Genomic DNA, 18,760 nt, shown 5'->3' on the forward strand with positions numbered 1-18,760 from the left:
TCTATCGTTCCGCTCCTGCTCCCAGCTGTTCCTATTCCCCTAATCATCATTTAGTCTTCCCACACCTGTTCCCGATCCTTTCCCTGATTAGAGTCCCTATTTCTTCCTTTGTGTTCCGTTCCTGTCCTGTCGGTTCCTTGTTTAGAATTCACCGTGCTGTGATTGTGTATCGCCCTGTCCTGTCGTGTTTTGCCTTCATCAGATGCTGCGTGTGAGCAGGTGTCTCTGTCAGCTACGGCCTGCGCCTACCCGAAGCGACCTGCAGTCTGTGGCCGCTTCTCCTGTTATTCCCCTCTACAGACTAGAGGATTTCTGTTATTCCCTGTTTGGACATTTCCTGTTAAGGATTCAGGATTTGTCGTTTTCTGTTTGGACTTGAATAAACTCTGTTTCTGTTAAGTCGCTTTTGGGTCCTCTTTCACCTGCATGACAGAAGGAACCGACCAAGGAATGGACCCAGCGACTTCAGACGCTCGTTACACTGCCGTCAAGATCCAGGAGCCATGCTCGGCAGACACGAGCAGGAATTGTCTGCTGCTCGCCATGCCGTGGAGAACCTGGCCGCTCAGGTTTCCGACCTCTCTGGACAGTTCCAGAGTCTCGTCTCGTGCCACCTGTTACTTCCTGGCCTGCCGAGCCTCCAGAACCTAGGGTTAATAACCCACCTTGCTACTCCGGGCAGCCCACTGAGTGCCGCTCCTTTCTCACGCAGTGTGAGATTGTGTTCTCTCTCCAACCCAACACATACTCTAGAGAGAGAGCTCGGGTTGCTTACGTCATTTCACTCCTTACTGGCCGGGCTCGAGAATGGGGCACAGCTATCTGGGAGGCAAGGGCTGATTGCTCTAACAAGTTCCAGAACTTTAAAGAGGAGATGATTCGGGTTTTTGACCGTTCAGTTTTTGGTAGGGAGGCTTCTAGGGCCCTGGCTTCCTTATGCCAAGGTGAACGGTCCATAACGGATTATTCTATTGAGTTTCGCACTCTTGCTGCCTCTAGTGAGTGGAACGAGCCGGGCGCTGCTCGCTCGTTTTCTGGAGGGACTCCACGCAGTGGTTAAGGATGAGATTCTCTCCCGGGAGGTTCCTTCAGATGTGGACTCTTTGATTGCTCTCGCCATCCGCATAGAACGACGGGTAGATCTTCGTCACCGGGCTCGTGGAAGAGAGCTCGCATCAACGGTGTTTCCCTGCTCCGCATCGCAACCATCTCCCTCCTCTGGCTTTGAGACTGAGCCCATGCAGCTGGGAGGGATTCGCATCTCGACTAAGGAGAGGAACGGAGGATCACCAACCGCCTGTGCCTCTATTGCGGAGTTGCTGGACATTTTGTTAATTCATGTCCAGTAAGAGGCCAGAGCCCATCAGTAAGCGGAGGGCTACTGGTGAGCGCTACTACTCTGGTCTCTTCATCTAGATCTTGTACTACTATGTCGGTCCATCTACGCTGGACCGGTTCGGGTGCTACATGCAGTGCCTTGATTGACTCTGGGGCTGAGGGTTGTTTCATGGACGAAGCATGGGTTCGGAAACATAACATTCCTTTCAGACCGTTAGACAAGCCTACGCCCATGTTTGCCTTAGATGGTAGTCATCTTCCCAGTATCAAATTTGAGACACTACCTTTAACTCTCACAGTATCTGGTAACCACAGTGAGACTATTTCTTTTTTGATTTTCCGTTCACCGTTTACTCCTGTTGTTTTGGGTCATCCCTGGCTAGTATGTCATAATCCTTCTATTAATTGGTCTAGTAATTCTATCCTATCCTGGAACGTTTCTTGTCATGTGAAGTGTTTAATGTCTGCCATCCCTCCCGTTTCTTCTGTCCCTACTTCTCAGGAGGAACCTGGCGATTTGACAGGAGTGCCGGAGGAATATCATGATCTGCGCACGGTCTTCAGTCGGTCCCGAGCCAACTCCCTTCCTCCTCACCGGTCGTATGATTGTAGTATTGATCTCCTTCCGGGGACCACTCCTCCTCGAGGTAGACTATACTCTCTGTCGGCTCCCGAACGTAAGGCTCTCGAGGATTATTTGTCTGTGTCTCTTGACGCCGGTACCATAGTGCCTTCTTCTTCTCCGGCCGGGGCGGGGTTCTTTTTGTTAAGAAGAAGGACGGTACTCTGCGCCCCTGCGTGGATTATCGAGGGCTGAATGACATAACGGTTAAGAATCGTTATCCGCTTCCCCATATGTCATCAGCCTTCGAGATTCTGCAGGGAGCCAGGTGCTTTACTAAGTTGGACCTTCGTAACGCTTACCATCTCGTGCGCATCAGAGAGGGGGACGAGTGGAAACGGCGTTTAACACTCCGTTAGGGCATTTTGAGTACCGGGTTCTGCCGTTCGGTCTCGCCAATGCGCCAGCTGTTTTTCAGGCATTAGTTAATGATGTTCTGAGAGACATGCTGAACATCTTTGTTTTTGTCTATCTTGACGATATCCTGATTTTTTCTCCGTCACTCGAGATTCATGTTCAGCACGTTCGACGTGTTCTACAGCGCCTTTTAGAGAATTGTCTCTACGTAAAGGCTGAGAAGTGCTCTTTTCATGTCTCCTCCGTTACTTTTCTCGGTTCCGTTATTTCCGCTGAAGGCATTCAGATGGATTCCGCTAAGGTCCAAGCTGTCAGTGATTGGCCCGTTCCAAGGTCACGTGTCGAGTTGCAGCGCTTTTTAGGTTTCGCTAATTTCTATCGGCGTTTCATTCGTAATTTCGGTCAAGTTGCTGCCCCTCTCACAGCTCTTACTTCTGTCAAGACGTGTTTTAAGTGGTCCGGTTCCGCCCAGGGAGCTTTTTGATCTTCTAAAAGAACGTTTTACGTCCGCTCCTATCCTCGTTACTCCTGACGTCACTAGACAATTCATTGTCGAGGTTGACCTTCAGAGGTAGGCGTGGGAGCCATTCTATCCCAGCGCTTCCAGTCTGACGATAAGGTTCATCCTTGCGCTTATTTTTCTCATCGCCTGTCGCCATCTGAGCGCAACTATGATGTGGGTAACCGTGAACTGCTCGCCATCCGCTTAGCCCTAGGCGAATGGCGACAGTGGTTGGAGGGGCGACCGTTCCTTTTGTCGTTTGGACAGACCATAAGAACCTTGAGTACATCCGTTCTGCCAAACGACTTAATGCCCGTCAAGCTCGTTGGGCGTTGTTTTTCGCTCGTTTCGAGTTTGTGATTTCTTACCGTCCGGGTAGCAAGAACACCAAGCCTGATGCCTTATCCCGTCTGTTTAGTTCTTCTGTGGCTTCTACTGATCCCGAGGGATTCTTCCTTATGGGCGTGTTGTCGGGTTAACAGTCTGGGGAATTGAAAGACAGGTTAAGCAAGCACTCACGCACACTGCGTCGCCGCGCGCTTGTCCTAGTAACCTCCTTTTCGTTCCTGTTTCCACTCGTCTGGCTGTTCTTCAGTGGGCTCACTCTGCCAAGTTAGCTGGTCATCCCGGTGTTCGAGGCACTCTTGCGTCTATTCGCCAGCGCTTTTGGTGGCCGACTCAGGAGCGTGACACGCGCCGTTTCGTGGCTGCTTGTTCGGACTGCGCGCAGACTAAGTCGGGTAACTCTCCTCCTGCCGGTCGTCTAAGACCGCTCCCATTCCTTCTCGACCATGGTCTCACATCGCCTTAGACTTCATTACCGGTCTGCCTTTGTCTGCGGGGAAGACTGTGAGAGCCGCCAATAAACGCAGGATTAAGAGTCCAAGGTATTGTTGCGGCCAGAGAGTGTGGCTTTCCACTCGCAACCTTCCTCTTACGACAGCTTCTCGTAAGTTGACTCCGCGGTTCATTGGTCCGTTCCGTGTCTCCCAGGTCGTCAATCCTGTCGCTGTGCGACTGCTTCTTCCGCGACATCTTCGTCGCGTCCATCCTGTCTTCCATGTCTCCTGTGTTAAGCCCTTTCTTCGCACCCCCGTTCGTCTTCCCTCCCCCTCCCGTCCTTATCGAGAGCGCACCTATTTACAAGGTACATAAGATCATGGACATGCGTTCTCGGGACGGGGTCACCAATACTTAGTGGATTGGGAGGGTTACGGTCCTGAGGAGAGGAGTTGGGTTCCGTCTCGGGACGTGCTGGACCGTTCACTCATCGATGATTTCCTCCGTTGCCGCCAGGATTCCTCCTCGAGTGCGCCAGGAGGCGCTCGGTGAGTGGGGGGTACTGTCATGTTTGTCATTTATTATCATGTCTTGTCCCTGTGCTCCCCATTCTATTCGTTTCCCTCTGCTGGTCTTATTAGGTTCTTTCCCTCTTTCTATCCCTCTCTCTCCCCCTCCCTCTCTCACTCTCTCGCTCTCTCTTCTCTCTATCGTTCCGCTCCTGCTCCCAGCTGTTCCTATTCCCCTAATCATCATTTAGTCTTCCCACACCTGTTCCCGATCCTTTCCCCTGATTAGAGTCCCTATTTCTTCCTTTGTGTTCCGTTCCTGTCCTGTCGGTTCCTTGTTTAGAATTCACCGTGCTGTGATTGTGTATCGCCCTGTCCTGTCGTGTTTTTGCCTTCATCAGATGCTGCGTGTGAGCAGGTGTCTCTGTCAGCTACGGCCTGCGCCTACCCGAAGCGACCTGCAGTCTGTGGCCGCTTCTCCTGTTATTCCCCTCTACAGACTAGAGGATTTCTGTTATTCCCTGTTTGGACATTTCCTGTTAAGGATTCAGGATTTGTCGTTTTCTGTTTGGACTTGAATAAACTCTGTTTCTGTTAAGTCGCTTTTGGGTCCTCTTTCACCTGCATGACAGTTATAGGAACATAAAATCGACACATGACCAATTTCATAACGCTGTACAATCTGAATTTCTTTCTAAAAAAGATGATTTCTCCGTGGATTATTTTAGAATGTGTTCAATTACATTTGGACCTTTCTTGCAGTGACGCCTGTGGTGAAAACTCTTTAAAACGTAGCTTGTGATCTTTGGTCCAATTTTGTTCCACTTTGCTGATACTATTGCATGTTACAGAATATGCATTGCTAATGATCCATCAATACTGTAAATGTCAAAAGCAATATGATTCAAAATACTTTTAAAAGTCATAAATATATTTAAGTTAAGTGAATCATTCATCAGTGAAAGCAATAATAGGTGACCTGCTTTAAGTACAGCACCACTAATATACGTAGAATGTATGCACACATGACTGTAAGTCGCTTTGGATAAAAGCGTCTGCTAAATGGCATATATTATTATTATATTATTATCTCAGGACTGTAGACTCCATCCAGCTTGTTACTGAACTACCTGATTTAGAAGCTGGCTGGAGTGACATCACCACTTCCCTGCAGTGAGTCACCCAGTGGAGAACTGTGGCAATGACAGGAAAGTTCCTGAAGACACTGGAGCTCCAAGTGGCAGCATATAAAAGCTGTGAAACTCCCCCTGCCGAGACAGAAACCAATACATCCAACACTGAACACACAAGACTCAACACTCAACATTGACTGAAGATGCTGTGTTCCCGAGGATTCCAGTCTTCCCTCAGCCCATTGATGGACTTCTACTGGCCTGTGCGCAGTCTATGGCCAGAGGTCCGACCTCTTCTCAGCCAGCGGGATCTACTGCAGAGAAACCTGCTAGAGATCAAGAGCAGTCTGGAGCTGATGGCAAATCTCCAGCAGCAGATCTTTGAAGAGTTGGACAATGTCCCATCCTCTTTGACAATCCAACCAGTCTCCTACAAGCTGGATAAAGATGGAGAGGGCTTTGCCCTGACACTGGACACTAAAGACTTTTCCCCAGAGGAGCTGTCTGTCAAGCAGGTGGGCAGGAAGCTGAAAGTCAGTGGGAAGACAGAGAAGAAGCTGGATGATGGGGAAGGCTCCTACTCTTACAGATGCCAAGAGTTCAGACAAGAGTTTGATCTGCCTGAAAATGTCATGCAGGTGAAAGAGGACCCAAACGCGACTTAACAGAAACAGAGTTTATTAATGCTCAAAACGGAATAACTGAAATCCTCTAGATTTGTAGAGGGGAAAACAACTGGAGAAGCGGCCACAGACTGCAGGTCGCTTCGGGTAGGCGCAGGCCGTAGTCGACTGAGACACCTGCTCACACGCAGCGTCTGATGAAGGCACAAAACACGACAGGACAGGGTGATACACAATCACGGCAAAAAACACGACAGGACAGGGCGAAACGCAATCACAGCATGGTGAATACAAAACAAGGAACCGACGGCACAGGAACGGACACAAAGGAATAAATAGGGACTCTAATCAGGGAAAGGATCGGGAACAGGTGTGGGAAGACTAAATGATGATTAGGGGAATAGGAACAGCTGGGAGCAGGAACGGAACGATAGAGAGAAGAGAGAGCGAGAGAGTGAGAGAGGGAGGGGAGAGAGAGGGATAGGAGGGAAAGAACCAAATAAGACCAGCAGAGGGAAACGAATAGCATGGGGAGCACAGGGACAAGACATGATAATAAATGACAAACATGACAGTACCCCCACTCACCGGCGCCTCCTGGCGCTCTCGAGGAGGAACACTGGCAGCAACGGAGGAAATCATAGATCAAACGGTCCAGCACGTCCGAGAAAGAACCCAACTCCTCTCCTCAGGACCGTAACGAAAAACGATAAAAAGGGAAACTAGGGTACTACTCTAAAAAAAAATGAGAACTAGGGACAGACTGAGACACAGCAAGGGCAGGGACAAGAACAGGAGAGATGCGATGGCAGGGAACAGACTGAGACCCAGCAAGACCAGGAGCAGAAGCAGAAAAAAAAATTACCAGACTTCTTCTGCGCGCAGTCTGAACACGCAGCCACGAAACGGCGCGTGTCACGCTCCTGAGTCGGCCACCAAAAGCGCTGGCGAATAGACGCAAGAGTGCCTCGAACACCGGGATGACCAGCTAACTTGGCAGAGTGAGCCCACTGAAGAACAGCCAGACAGTGGAAACAGGAACGAAAAGGAGGTTACTAGGACAAGCGCGCGGCGACGCAGTGTGCGTGAGTGCTTGCTTAACCTGTCTTTCAATTCCCCAGACTGTCAACCCGACAACACGCCCATAAGGAAGAATCCCCTCGAGATCAGTAGAAGCCACAGAAGAACTAAACAGACGGGATAAGGCATCAGGCTTGGTGTTCTTGCTACCCGGACGGTAAGAAATCACAAACTCGAAACGAGCGAAAAACAACGCCCAACGAGCTTGACGGGCATTAAGTCGTTTGGCAGAACGGATGTACTCAAGGTTCTTATGGTCTGTCCAAACGACAAAGGAACGGTCGCCCCCTCAACCACTGTCGCCATTCGCCTAGGGCTAAGCGGATGGCGAGCAGTTCACGGTTACCCACATCATAGTTGCGCTCAGATGGCGACAGGCGATGAGAAAAATAAGCGCAAGGATGAACCTTATCGTCAGACTGGAAGCGCTGGGATAGAATGGCTCCCACGCCTACCTCTGAAGCGTCAACCTCGACAATAAATTGTCTAGTGACGTCAGGAGTAACGAGGATAGGAGCGGACGTAAAACGTTCTTTTAGAAGATCAAAAGCTCCCTGGGCGGAACCGGACCACTTAAAACACGTCTTGACAGAAGTAAGAGCTGTGAGAGGGGCAGCAACTTGACCGAAATTACGAATGAAACGCCGATAGAAATTAGCGAAACCTAAAAAGCGCTGCAACTCGACACGTGACCTTGGAACGGGCCAATCACTGACAGCTTGGACCTTAGCGGAATCCATCTGAATGCCTTCAGCGGAAATAACGGAACCGAGAAAAGTAACGGAGGAGACATGAAAAGAGCACTTCTCAGCCTTTACGTAGAGACAATTCTCTAAAGGCGCTGTAGAACACGTCGAACGTGCTGAACATGAATCTCGAGTGACGGAGAAAAAATCAGGATATCGTCAAGATAGACAAAAACAAAAATGTTCAGCATGTCTCTCAGAACATCATTAACTAATGCCTGAAAAACAGCTGGCGCATTGGCGAGACCGAACGGCAGAACCCGGTACTCAAAATGCCTAACGGAGTGTTAAACGCCGTTTTCCACTCGTCCCCCTCTCTGATGCGCACGAGATGGTAAGCGTTACGAAGGTCCAACTTAGTAAAGCACCTGGCTCCCTGCAGAATCTCGAAGGCTGATGACATAAGGGGAAGCGGATAACGATTCTTAACCGTTATGTCATTCAGCCCTCGATAATCCACGCAGGGGCGCAGAGTACCGTCCTTCTTCTTAACAAAAAAGAACCCCGCCCCGGCCGGAGAAGAAGAAGGCACTATGGTACCGGCGTCAAGAGACACAGACAAATAATCCTCGAGAGCCTTACGTTCGGGAGCCGACAGAGAGTATAGTCTACCTCGAGGAGGCGTGGTCCCTGGAAGGAGATCAATACTACAATCATACGACCGGTGAGGAGGAAGGGAGTTGGCTCGGGACCGACTGAAGACCGTGCGCAGATCATGATATTCCTCCGGCACTCCTGTCAAATCGCCAGGTTCCTCCTGAGAAGTAGGGAGAGAAGAAACGGGAGGGATGGCAGACATTAAACACTTCACATGACAAGAAACGTTCCAGGATAGGATAGAATTACTAGACCAATTAATAGAAGGATTATGACATACTAGCCAGGGATGACCCAAAACAACAGGTGTAAACGGTGAACGGAAAATCAAAAAAGAAATAGTCTCACTGTGGTTACCAGATACTGTGAGAGTTAAAGGTAGTGTCTCAAATTTGATACTGGGAAGATGACTACCATCTAAGGCAAACATGGGCGTAGGCTTGTCTAATGGTCTGAAAGGAATGTTATGTTTCCGAACCCATGCTTCGTCCATGAAACAACCCTCAGCCCCAGAGTCAATCAAGGCACTGCATGTAGCACCCGAACCGGTCCAGCGTAGATGGACCGACATAATAGTACAAGATCTAGATGAAGAGGACTGAGTAGTAGCGCTCACCAGTAGCCCTCCGCTTACTGATGGGCTCTGGCCTCTTACTGGACATGAATTAACAAAATGTCCAGCAACTCCGCAATAGAGGCACAGGCGGTTGGTGATCCTCCGTTCCCTCTCCTTATTCGAGATGCGAATCCCTCCCAGCTGCATGGGCTCAGTCTCAAAGCCAGAGGAGGGAGATGGTTGCGATGCGGAGCAGGGAAACACCGTTGATGCGAGCTCTCTTCCACGAGCCCGGTGACGAAGATCTACCCGTCGTTCTATGCGGATGGCGAGAGCAATCAAAGAGTCCACATCTGAAGAAACCTCCCGGGAGAGAATCTCATCCTTAACCACTGCGTGGAGTCCCTCCAGAAAACGAGCGAGCAGCGCCGGCTCGTTCCACTCACTAGAGGCAGCAAGAGTGCGAAACTCAATGGAATAATCCGTTATGGACCGTTCACCTTGGCATAAGGAAGCCAGGGCCCTAGAAGCCTCCCCACCAAAAACTGAACGGTCAAAAACCCGAATCATCTCCTCTTTAAAGTTCTGGAATCTGTTAGAGCAATCAGCCCTTGCCTCCCAGATAGCTGTGCCCCATTCTCGAGCCCGGCCAGTAAGGAGTGAAATGACGTAAGCAACCCGAGCTCTCTCTCTAGAGTATGTGTGGGGTTGGAGAGAGAACACAATCTCACACTGCGTGAGAAAGGAGCGGCACTCAGTGGGCTGCCCGGAGTAGCAAGGTGGGTTATTAACCCTAGGTTCTGGAGGCTCGGCAGGCCAGGAAGTAACAGGTGGCACGAGACGTAGACTCTGGAACTGTCCAGAGAGGTCGGAAACCTGAGCGGCCAGGTTCTCCACGGCATGGCGAGCAGCAGACAATTCCTGCTCGTGTCTGCCGAGCATGGCTCCTTGGATCTCGACGGCAGTGTAACGAGCGTCTGAAGTCGCTGGGTCCATTCCTTGGTCGGTTCCTTCTGTCATGCAGGTGAAAGAGGACCCAAACGCGACTTAACAGAAACAGAGTTTATTAATGCTCAAAACGGAATAACTGAAATCCTCTAGATTTGTAGAGGGAAAACAACTGGGAAGCGGCCACAGACTGCAGGTCGCCGGGTAGGCGCAGGCCGTAGTCGACTGAGACACCTGCTCACACGCAGCGTCTGATGAAGGCACAAAACACGACAGGACAGGGTGATACACAATCACGGCAAAAAACACGACAGGACAGGGCGAAACGCAATCACAGCATGGTGAATACAATGCAAGGAACCGACGGCACAGGAACGGAACACAAAGGAATAAATAGGGACTCTAATCAGGGGAAAGGATCGGGAACAGGTGTGGGAAGACTAAATGATGATTAGGGGAATAGGAACAGCTGGGAGCAGGAACGGAACGATAGAGAGAAGAGAGAGCGAGAGAGTGAGAGAGGGAGGGGGAGAGAGAGGGATAGGAGGGAAAGAACCAAATAAGACCAGCAGAGGGAAACGAATAGCATGGGGAGCACAGGGACAAGACATGATAATAAATGACAAACATGACAGAAAAGGTGAATCCTGAGACAGTCACCTGCTCCCTGGCTCATGACGGGAAACTCCACATTCAGGCACCAAAGAATCCATTATCTGGTGAGGAGGAGGTGGCAGAGAGAGAGTGGTTCCCATCAACTGTAGCCTGGATGTGGAAACCTCACAATTCCTGTCAAAGACAGAGGGAAGCATCACCGACACACAGAAGAAACAAGAGCACAGCGTTTCACATGAGGACTGATTTTTATTTCACTGGATGAGACATTTTCTAATACATATTTTTCATGTTTTGAGACTGTATGCATTTACATTTCATATCTTGTAACAATCAATATGATATGCTTTTTAATTTAATCAATAAAATATTAAAAAAATCAGAATTTTGCAGTTGTTATGATCTCTTCAATGGATATCAACATAATGACCATTATCTATCTCTCATCAAAAGTTAACTTTCCAAAAGGCTCACTGGCCTGAAATTGTTCAATTATCATTTTCAATAAATTCAATTTTCAAAAAGCTCTCCTGAAAATGTTCTTATTCTAACATGTTTATGACATGTTTATAAACCTGACTTCTGATAACAAATGTCATGTGGACTTGTCAGGATTTGCAATGTAGACCTTTTTGAGCAAGTGTCCTGTTTTAGATCATCGAATGTGAGTGAATAGTTTCCACAACTAGAAAATATTGTTTTTAGTTATCAAAAAACATACGTACATATATGATAAACATAATGCCAGACAACATCAAAAAATCAGTTTTCAACAATGTTATAGGAACATAAAATCGACACATGACCAATTTCATAACGCTGTACAATCTGAATTTCTTTCTAAAAAAGATGATTTCTCCGTGGATTATTTTAGAATGTGTTCAATTACATTTGGACCTTTCTTGCAGTGACGCCTGTGGTGAAAACTCTTTAAAACGTAGCTTGTGATCTTTGGTCCAATTTTGTTCCACTTTGCTGATACTATTGCATGTTACAGAATATGCATTGCTAATGATCCATCAATACTGTAAATGTCAAAAGCAATATGATTCAAAATACTTTTAAAAGTCATAAATATATTTAAGTTAAGTGAATCATTCATCAGTGAAAGCAATAATAGGTGACCTGCTTTAAGTACAGCACCACTAATATCTCAGGACTGTAGACTCCATCCAGCTTGTTACTGAACTACCTGATTTAGAAGCTGGCTGGAGTGACATCACCACTTCCCTGCAGTGTGTCACCCAGTGGAGAACTGTGGCAATGACAGGAAAGTTCCTGAAGACACTGGAGCTCAAGTGGCAGCATATAAAAGCTGTGAAACTCCCCCTGCCGAGACAGAAACCAATACATCCAACACTGAACACACAAGACTCAACACTCAACATTGACTGAAGATGCTGTGTTCCCGAGGATTCCAGTCTTCCCTCAGCCCATTGATGGACTTCTACTGGCCTGTGCGCAGTCTATGGCCAGAGGTCCGACCTCTTCTCAGCCAGCGGGATCTACTGCAGAGAAACCTGCTAGAGATCAAGAGCAGTCTGGAGCTGATGGCAAATCTCCAGCAGCAGATCTTTGAAGAGTTGGACAATGTCCCATCCTCTTTGACCATCCAACCTGTCATGTTTTGTCATTGATTGTCATGTCTTGTCCCTGTGCTTCCCCTTCTATTCGTTTCCCTCTGCTGGTCTTATTAGGTTCTTTCCCTCTTTCTATCCCTCTCTCTCCCCCTCCCTATCTCCCTCTCTCGCTCTCTCTCTCTATTGTTCTGTTCCTGCTCCCAGCTGTTCCTCATTCTCCTAACTACCTCATTTACTCTTTCACACCTGTCCCCTATTTTGCCCTCTGATTAGAGTCCCTTGTCGGATCCTTGTTTGATGTTTGCTGTTCTGTGTCCTTGTTCCGCCCTGTTGTGTTTCTGCCTTCTTCAGATGCTGCGTGTGAGCAGGTATCTATATCAGCTACGGCCTGCGCCTTCCCGAAGCGACCTGCAGTCTGTGGTCGCGTCTCCAGTTGTTCCCCTCTACTGCCTAGAGGATTTCAGTTTTCCTGTTTTGACTTTACCTGAGATTATATCCAGGATTATCGTTTTTGTTATAGACTGGAATAAAGACTCTGTTTCTGTTAAGTCGCTTTTGGGTCCTCATTCACCAGCATAACAGAAGGATCCGACCAAGAATGGACCCAACGACTACGGATTCTCGCAACACTGCCGTCGAGATCCAGGGAGCGATGCTCGGCAGACACAAGCAGGAATTGTCTGCTGCTCGTCATGCCGTTGAGACCCTGGCCGCTCAGGTCTCCGACCTCTCAGGACAGTTTCAGAGTCTTCGTCTCGTGCCACGAGCTACTTCCTGGTCTTCCGAGTCTCCGGAACCTAGGGTTAATAACCCACCATGTTACTCTGGGCAGCCCACTGAGTGCCGCTCCTTTCTCACCCAGTGTGATATTGTGTTCTCTCTCCAGCCCAACACATACTCAAGAGAGAGAGCTCGGATCGCCTACGTCATATCACTCCTTACTGGACGGTCTCGGGAGTGGGGCACAGCTATCTGGGAGGCAAGGGCTGAGTGTACTAACGAGTATCAGAACTTTAAAGAGGAGATGATACGGGTTTTTGATCGTTCAGTTTTTGGGAAGGAGGCTTCCAGGGTCCTGGCTTCCCTATGTCAAGGTGATCGATCCATAACGGATTACTCTATAGAGTTTCGCACTCTTGCTGCTTCCAGTGACTGGAACGAGCCGGCGTTGCTCGCTCGTTTTCTGGAGGGACTCCACGCTGAGGTTAAAGATGAGATTCTCTCCCGGGAGGTTCCTTCCAGCGTGGATTCTTTGATTGCACTCGCCATCCGCATAGAACGACGGGTAGATCTTCATCACCGAGCTCGTGGAAGAGAGCTCGCGTTAACGGTGTTCCCCCTCTCCGCATCTCAACCATCTCCTCCCACCGGCTCAGAGACTGCCCATGCAGCTGCCCATGCAGCTGGGAGGTATTCACATCTCAACTAAGGAGAGGGAACGGAGAATCACCAACCGCCTTTGCCTCTATTGCGGTTCTGCTGGACATTTTGTCATTTCATGTCCAGTAAAAGCCAGAGCTCATCAGTAAGCGGAGGGCTACTGGTGAGCGCTACTACTCAGGTCTCTCCATCAAGATCCTGTACTACCTTGTCGGTCCATCTACGCTGGACCGGTTCGGCAGCTTCCTGCAGTGCCTTGATAGACTCTGGGGCTGAGGGTTGTTTTATGGACGAAGCATGGGCTCGGAAACATGACATTCCTCTCAGACAGTTAAGGGAGCCCACGCCCACGTTCGCCTTAGATGGTAGTCTTCTCCCCAGTATCAGATGTGAGACACTACCTTTAACCCTCACAGTGTCTGGTAACCACAGTGAGACCATTTCCTTTTTGATTTTTCGTTCACCTTTTACACCTGTTGTTTTGGGTCATCCCTGGCTAGTATGTCATAATCCTTCTATTAATTGGTCTAGTAATTCTATCCTATCCTGGAACGTTTCTTGTCATGTGAAGTGTTTAATGTCTGCTATCCCTCCTGTTTCTTCTGTCCCCTCTTCTCAGGAGGAACCTGGTGATTTGACAGGAGTGCCGGAGGAATATCATGATCTGCGCACGGTCTTCAGTCGGTCCAGAGCCAACTCCCTTCCTCCTCACCGGTCGTATGATTGTTGTATTGATCTCCTTCCGGGGACCACTCCCCCTCGGGGTAGACTATACTCTCTGTCGGCTCCCGAACGATAGGCTCTCGAGGATTATCTGTCTGTTTCGCTCGACGCCGGTACCGTGGTGCCTTCTTCCTCTCCCGCCGGAGCGGGTTTTTTTGTTAAGAAGAAGGACGGTACCCTGCGCCCTGCGTGGATTATCGAGGGCTGAATGACATAACGGTTAAGAATCGTTATCCGCTTCCCCTTATGTCGTCAGCCTTCGAGATTCTGCAGGGAGCCAGGTTCTTTACTAAGTTGGACCTTCGTAACGCTTACCATCTCGTGCGCATCAGAGAGGGGGATGAGTGGAAAACGGCATTTAACACTCCGTTAGGGCATTTTGAATACCGGGTTCTGCCGTTCGGTCTCGCTAATGCTCCAGCTGTCTTTCAGGCATTAGTTAATGATGTACTGAGAGACATGCTGAACATCTTTGTTTCGTTTACCTTGACGATATCCTGATTTTTTCACCGTCACTCGAGATTCATGTTCAGCACGTTCGACGTGTACTTCAGCGCCTTTTAGAGAATTGTCTCTACGTGAAGGTTGAGAAGTGCGCCTTTCATGTCTCCTCTGTCACATTTCTCGGTTCTGTTATTTCCGCTGAATGCATTCAGATGGATCCCGCTAAGGTCCAGGCAGTCAGCGATTGGCCCGTCCCTAAGTCACGTGTCGAGTTGCAGCGCTTTCTCGGTTTCGCGAATTTCTATCGGCGTTTCATTCGTAATTTCGGTCAAGTGGCTGCCCCTCTCACAGCCCTTACTTCTGTCAAGACGTGCTTTAAGTGGTCGGTTCCGCCCAGGAGCTTTTGATCTCCTCAAGAAGCGTTTACATCCGCTCCTATCCTTGTTACTCCTGACGTCACTAAACAATTGATTGTCGAGGTTGACGCTTCAGAGGTGGGCGTGGGAGCCATTCTGTCCCAGCGCTTCCATTCTGACGATAAGGTCCATCCTTGCGCATATTTTTCTCATCGCCTGTCGCCATCGGAACGCAACTATGATGTGTGTAACCGCGAACTGCTCGCCATCCGCTTAGCCCTAGGCGAATGGCGACAGTGGTTGGAGGGGCGACCGTTGCTTTTGTCGTTTGGACTGACCATAAGAACCTTGAGTACATCCGTTCTGCCAAACGACTCAATGCACGTCAAGCTCGTTGGGCGTTAGCTCGTTTCGAGTTGTTATTTCTTATCGCCGGGAAATAAGAACACCAAGCCTGATGCCTTATCCCGTCTCTTTAGTTCTTCTGTAGCTTCTACCACCCCAGGGGATTATCCCTGAAGGGCGTGTTGTCGGGTTGACTGTCTGGGAATTGAGAGACAGGTAAAGCAAGCACTCACTCACACTGCGTCGCCTGCTGTCCTAGTAACCTTCTTTTCGTTCCTGCTCTGGCTGTTCTTCTATTCGCCAGCGGTTTTGGTGGCCTACTCAGGAGCGTGACACCGCGCCGTTTCGTGGCTGCTTGTTCGGACTGCGCTGCGTCAGACTAAGCTCACAGGTAACCCCTCTCCTCCTGCCGGTGGCCTCTCAGACGCCGCTTGTTCCACAGATTCAGGTAACTTCTCCGACCATGGTCTCTTCTCGACCATGGTCTCACCTTAGACTTTATTACCGGTCTGCCTTCGTCTGCGGGGAAGACTGTGATTCTTACGGTTGTCGATAGGTTCTCTAAGGCGGCACATTTCATTCCCCTCACTAAGCTTCCTTCCGCTAAGGAGACGGCACAAATCATCATTGAGAATGTGTTCAGAATTCATGGCCTCCCGTTAGACGCCGTTTCAGACAGAGGCCCGCAATTCACGTCACAGTTTTGGAGGGAGTTCTGTCGTTTGATTGGTGCTTCCGTCAGTCTCTCTTCCGGTTTTCATCCCCAGTCTAACGGTCAAGCAGAAAGGGCCAATCAGACGATTGGTCGCATATTACGCAGCCTTTCTTTTAGAAACCCTGCGTCTTGGGCAGAACAGCTCCCCTGGGCAGAATACGCTCACAACTCGCTTCCTTCGTCTGCTACCGGGCTATCTCCGTTTCAGAGTAGTCTTGGGTACCAGCCTCCTCTGTTCTCGTCCCAGCTCGCCGAGTCAGCGTTCCCTCCGCTCAGGCTTTTGTCCAACGTTGTGAGCGCACCTGGAGGAGGGTCAGGTCTGCACTTTGCCATTACAGGGCGCAGACTGTGAGAGCCGCCAATAAACGTAGGATTAAGAGTCCTAGGTATTGTCGCGGTCAGAGAGTGTGGCTTTCCACTCGTAACCTTCCCCTTACGACAGCTTCTCGCAAGTTGACTCCGCGGTTCATTGGTCCGTTCCGTGTCTCTCAGGTCGTCAATCCTGTCGCTGTGCGACTGCTTCTTCCGCGACATCTTCGTCGCGTCCACCCTGTCTTCCATGTCTCCTGTGTCAAGCCTTTTCTTCGCGCCCCGTTCGTCTCCCCCCCGTCCTTGTCGAGGGCGCACCTATTTACAAGGTACGGAAGATCATGGACATGCGTTCTCGGGGACGTGGTCACCAGTACTTAGTGGATTGGGAGGGTTACAGTCCTGAGGAGAGGAGTCGGGTTCCATCTCGGGACGTGCTGGACCGTTCGTTGATTGATGATTTCCTCCGTTGCCGCCAGGGTTCCTCCTCGAGTGCGCCAGGAGGCGCTCGGTGAGTGGGGGGGTACTGTCATGTTTTGTCATTGATTGTCATGTCTTGTCCCTGTGCTTCCCCTTCTATTCGTTTCCCTCTGCTGGTCTTATTAGGTTCTTTCCCTCTTTCTATCCCTCTCTCTCCCCCTCCCTATCTCCCTCTCTCGCTCTCTCTCTCTATCGTTCCGTTCCTGCTCCCAGCTGTTCCTCATTCTCCTAACTACCTCATTTACTCTTTCACACCTTTCCCCTATTTTGCCCTCTGATTAGAGTCCCTATTTCTCCCTCTGTTTTCCGCTTCTGTCCTTGTCGGATCCTTGTTTGATGTTTGCTGTTCTGTGTCCTTGTTCCGCCCTGTTGTGTTTCTGCCTTCTTCAGATGCTGCGTGTGAGCAGGTATCTATATCAGCTACGGCCTGCGCCTTCCCGAAGCGACCTGCAGTCTGTGGTCGCGTCTCCAGTTGTTCCCCTCTACTGCCTAGAGGATTTCAGTTTTCCTGTTTTGACTTTACCTGAGATTATATCCAGGATTATCGTTTTTGTTATAGACTGGAATAAAGACTCTGTTTCTGTTAAGTCGCTTTTGGGTCCTCATTCACCAGCATAACACAACCAGTCTCCTACAAGCTGGATAAAGATGGAGAGGGCTTTGCCCTGACACTGGACAATAAAGAATTTTCCCCAGAGGAGCTGTCTGTCAAGCAGGTGGGCAGGAAGCTGAAAGTCAGTGGGAAGACAGAGAAGAAGCTGGATGATGGGGAAGGCTCCTACTCTTACAGATGCCAAGAGTTCAGACAAGAGTTTGATCTGCCTGAAAAGGTGAATCCTGAGACAGTCACCTGCTCCCTGGCTCATGACGGGAAACTCCACATTCAGGCACCAAAGAATCCATTATCTGGTGAGGAGGAGGTGGCAGAGAGAGTGGTTCCCATCAACTGTAGCCTGGATGTGGAAACCTCACAATTCCTGTCAAAGACAGAGGAAAGCATCACCGACACACAGAAGAAACAAGAGAACAGCGTTTCACATGAGGACTGATTTTTATTTCACTGGATGAGACATTTTCTAATACATATTTTTCATGTTTTGAGACTGTATGCATTTACATTTCATATCTTGTAACAATCAATATGATATGCTTTTTAATTTAATCAATAAAATATTTAAAAAATCTGAATTTTGCAGTTGTTATGATCTCTTCAATGGATATCAACATAATGACCATTATCTATCTCTCATCAAAAGTTAACTTTCCAAAAGGCTCACTGGCCTGAAATTGTTGTAACGGCGTTCGTCTGTTGAAAGAAGAGAGTCGGACCGAAATGCAGCGTGTTGGTTACTCATGACTTTAATGAATGAAAAAACGCGGTACATGAAATAACTGAAACTAAATACAAAAACAACAGAACGGAATGTGAAACTAATTACATCCTATCTGGTGACTACAACACAGAGACATGTTATGCAGGTGAGTGAGGACCCAAAAGCGATATAACAGAAACAGAGTCTTTTAATGTCCAAACAGGGAAAACATAATTCCTCAATCTTAACAGGAGAGTCCCCCTTCAAGTAGTCGAGGAGAATTGCAGGGCTAGCGGCAACAGACTGCAGGTCCCTTCGGGTAGGTGCGGGCCGTAGAGGATAGTGACACCTGCTCACACGCAGTATCTGATGAAGAGGCAGATTACAACAGGATGGAACAAGGGCAAAGCAAACAAGAATCCGACAAGAACAGAAGCAGAAACAGAGAGAGAAATAGAGACTTAATCAGAGGGCAAAAGAGGGAACAGGTGTGAGAGAGTAAACGAGGTCGTTAGGAGAATGAGGAACAGCTGGGGGCAGGAACGGAACGATAGAGAGAGAGATAGAGAGAGAGAAAGTAACCTAATACGACCAGCAGGGGGAAACGAAGAGAAGAGAAAGCACAGGGACAAGACATGACAATACATGACAAGACAGGTACAATCACCCACGAAATACAAAGCGAAACTCAGGCTGCCTAAATACGGTT

At 49.0% G+C, this 18,760-nt stretch overlaps 2 protein-coding genes and 1 pseudogene across 2 annotated transcripts; all 3 read left to right on the plus strand.

The window, feature by feature from the left end:
* The window catches only part of LOC124047666, a 7,067-nt pseudogene extending 1,708 nt beyond the window's left edge, over positions 1-5,359 (plus strand).
* A 40-nt stretch (positions 5,360-5,399) lies between these two features.
* Positions 5,400-11,078, plus strand: LOC124047667 (heat shock protein 30-like). Its single transcript, XM_046367978.1, has 2 exons — positions 5,400-5,879; positions 11,061-11,078. Exons 1-2 carry the CDS (start codon positions 5,445-5,447, stop codon positions 11,076-11,078), a joined length of 453 nt encoding a protein of 150 aa, XP_046223934.1. The 5' UTR covers positions 5,400-5,444.
* Positions 11,079-11,763: 685 nt separating this feature from the next.
* Positions 11,764-17,922, plus strand: LOC124047824 (heat shock protein 30-like). The gene is made up of 3 exons (XM_046368139.1): positions 11,764-11,988; positions 14,680-14,703; positions 17,352-17,922. Exons 1-3 carry the CDS (start codon positions 11,804-11,806, stop codon positions 17,785-17,787), a joined length of 645 nt encoding a protein of 214 aa, XP_046224095.1. The 5' UTR covers positions 11,764-11,803; the 3' UTR covers positions 17,788-17,922.
* The last annotated feature ends 838 nt before the right edge of the window (positions 17,923-18,760 follow it).

This window comes from Oncorhynchus gorbuscha, linkage group LG11 (assembly GCF_021184085.1).
Source record: "Oncorhynchus gorbuscha isolate QuinsamMale2020 ecotype Even-year linkage group LG11, OgorEven_v1.0, whole genome shotgun sequence".
In the NCBI taxonomy this organism is placed as follows: Eukaryota; Metazoa; Chordata; class Actinopteri; order Salmoniformes; family Salmonidae; genus Oncorhynchus; species Oncorhynchus gorbuscha.